This window comes from Gossypium raimondii, chromosome 2 (genome assembly GCF_025698545.1).
Source record: "Gossypium raimondii isolate GPD5lz chromosome 2, ASM2569854v1, whole genome shotgun sequence".
Classification (NCBI taxonomy): Eukaryota; Viridiplantae; Streptophyta; class Magnoliopsida; order Malvales; family Malvaceae; genus Gossypium; species Gossypium raimondii.
This window is the reverse complement of record NC_068566.1, coordinates 3920290-3923374: the sequence shown is the minus strand read 5'-3', so window position 1 is coordinate 3923374 and position 3085 is coordinate 3920290. Positions and strand designations below refer to the sequence as shown.

At 32.3% G+C, this 3085-nt stretch overlaps 1 protein-coding gene across 1 annotated transcript; it reads right to left on the bottom strand.

Annotated features, from left to right (window-relative positions):
* Nucleotides 1–339: 339 nt before the first annotated feature.
* LOC105787757 (ethylene-responsive transcription factor ERF060) lies at nt 340–2083 on the bottom strand. Its single transcript, XM_012614316.2, has one exon. It carries the CDS (start codon nt 1697–1699, stop codon nt 701–703), a length of 999 nt encoding a protein of 332 aa, XP_012469770.1. The 5' UTR covers nt 1700–2083; the 3' UTR covers nt 340–700.
* Between the last annotated feature and the right edge of the window lie 1002 nt (nt 2084–3085).

The following is a 3085-nucleotide window of genomic DNA, read 5'->3' as shown; positions in this document are numbered from 1 at the left end:
TCTTTTTTATAAATGATATTAAACTTTAATCTTTAAAATTGAAAAATAATTATTTAATCATTTAAAATGCGAAACTTCTCGAAAATTTATAACTCGTGCCATATAAAACTGGTTTTATTCAAATAATTAAAATTTTATTAAGTTCTATGACATAATTTTTTCTATGTTATCTATTTTATATACAATTTTTATGCAAATAATTCAAAACTTTTCTTAATTTTAATTTTGTTTTGTTTTTACAGATTTAATTTTTTCTAAAACAACTTTCTGTCATATTCTTTTTATATTTATTTAATAAATTTGATTTATTAAAATTGAATTAAAATATACTCAAATAAATTGTAGGAATATTTACTAGTTTTTCTTTTAACAATAATGGAACCAAACATAAACAGTTGAAGCACTCCAACGGCCATTGCTAGGATAATTAAAAAACAGTACCAGCAAGACCAGTGTCTTTAGAAAGGAGATACCTCTTGCGCTTACAACATATATATTTTTTAACATGATACAAATTCTAAACTGATACCCCTAATTTAAAAACCTCCATTGATCTTCTACAAATGTCAAAAATCCCATTGTAGACAGACCACTAGAGACACTAAGGAAAGAAAAAAAAAAAGCCTACATGACAAAGGTAAAAGATGCTTAGACCTAAGAAAATACAAGAAAATTACATGATATTTGTGTTTTTAGGGACTCAAATGGCTTCCCAATCGATTTCCAGTGATGGGAACTTATCTAAATTGAAGTTTTCAATTTCATTGTCTTCCCATTTGGAATCAGAGAAATCAAAGAAAGTGATATCAGATTCTGGTGAAGATAATGATCCTGCTAATGATGATTCATCAACTGATGATGATGATGATGATGAGTTGTCTTGTTTATGATCGAACTCCTCGGTTTTGATGGGGTAATGAAACTCCGCGGCCTTGGGGAGGGTCTTCGTCTTCACTGGATTGCCTTGTGCTTGTAAGCTTTGACAGATAGCCTGGAGCTTAGCATCAACCGAGGCATGGAGGGGTTTGTAGTCACCAAACTCGCCAAAAACATGAGCTCCTTGGTGCTTAAGGTGGGGAAAATTCAGCCTAGCGAACTCTCCTCTAAGCTTGTAAGCAGCCTTGTCGTAAGCCAAGGCTGCTTCTTCAGCTGTGTCGAAAGTGCCAAGCCAAAGTCGTGTTCGGTTCTTAGGGAGTCTAATTTCAGCCACCCATTTGCCCCAATGCCTCTGTCTCACACCCCTATAAAGCTTCGCAGCTTTTGGTGGGGTGGAAGAGACATGTTTCATAGGAACAGGCTTTGGTGAAAGAAAGCCCACCCTTGGGTTCTCAAAGGTTGTTGGTGGTGGTGTTGCAACAGCCGCCATGGAAGCAACCTGTTGCTGTTGTTGTTGATGTAATATTTGGGATTGAATTTGAAGGATTTGAGAAGGGGTGAGTTGGTTAAGCCCAAGTGAACTACCTGTTTGCTCAAAACCCAACATGTTCTTGTTATAGTTAGAGAACCCATGGTTTGAAAACAAGTGGGTACTACTGTTCAATGGGGAGCAATATTCAGGGTACAAATTGGGCTGTAAGGGAGAAGAAGAAGAAGAAGCACTTTTCATAAAAGGTTCAAGTGCTTTCATTAACTCTTCTCTTAAAGGATCATAAAAAACTGAGTTTCTGCTACTATTATACATATCTATAACAGCTGCCATATCCAAAAAAAACGGACCTGTTTCTTAATCAAAACCAAAGAACAGGCAAAACCCAACTTTGAGGGACCCAAAATAAACCCTCTTAGCTGATCAAAGTAGAGATTAAAACTATAATTTAAAAGAAAAACCCAAACCTGGATCTCTATTCTGAATCACCTGGCTTTCAAAAAGAACAGATTTTTTTGCCTTTTATTTTCAGCTTGAAAGACAGAAAGAGATTCAGAGAAGCTGGGAATTAAAGAAAAAAAGGGGGGGAATTAAGAAAAAAAACCGAATGATTGGACACTGCAACAAAATCTGAAAAATCTCTCTCTCTCTCTCTCTCTCTCTCTCTCTCTCTCTTTTTGTGGCCTCACCTTGCTGTTTTACACACTTGGATTTCAAGGGGTAAAGCTTATCACTACTTATATAACCTTCTAGCCCCCCATGTGCTTCCCTATTAATTTTCTTTACATTAAATTATTATTTTTGTTAATTATTAGTTTAATTATAAGATAATTTAAATTTAAATTTATCACCTTTCGTTCTTGTCAACTTCAAAGATGCTTTTTTTATTCGATGGGAAGGGGGTGACGATGGAGGGTACCTCATCGCCAATTTTGCTGCCATTTTTACTTTGAAGGGTTAACCGAGAAGTGTCGGTCTCTTAACGGTGACTTTACACGTGTAAAGTTTTGATTGGGGAAAGGATTTTGTTGACCTGGCATTTCTTTCCTTGCCACGTTGCCACTTCAATCAGTGTTATCATGAATGCTTTGGCTGTGATTTTATGTTTTTTTGTAACCATCTTCGATAAAGATAATTAGTCGCAACTGAGTAAGATTATATTTTATTTATTTTATTTAGAAAATAAATAAATAAATTTTATATTTTAGATTAAAGAGTAATTAGATATTTTCTGTAAAATAAGAAAATTAGAGCAATTTAATCTTTGTCAAATTCAAAAGTGAACAACTAAGGACAATTAATCATAACGTTAAAATTTTATCAATTGTATATATTTTTATAGGTATAATAATAAACTTAACTCTCAACTTTACACATGATGTCAATTTGGTATTGATTTAACAAATTTGTTATTATACTAATAAAATATGTTTAATTGACAGAAAATATTAATATTGTGATTAATTATCCTTAATTGCTCCTTTTCTAAATTAAAAAAAAGAACTAATTTATTCAATATTAAAATTGAGAGAGATTAGAAAATTATATTTACCTCCATTTTCTATATAGAACTTTAATGTAACAAAACCGGAATATGTTTAAATAAATTATTTATATGACCAAAAATCTACAAATCCCAGAAACTAAAGTTGAAATATGAACCAAGAAAAGAAAGAAACTAAGTGGAAATAATTATTAATAAAACAAAATATTGAAATA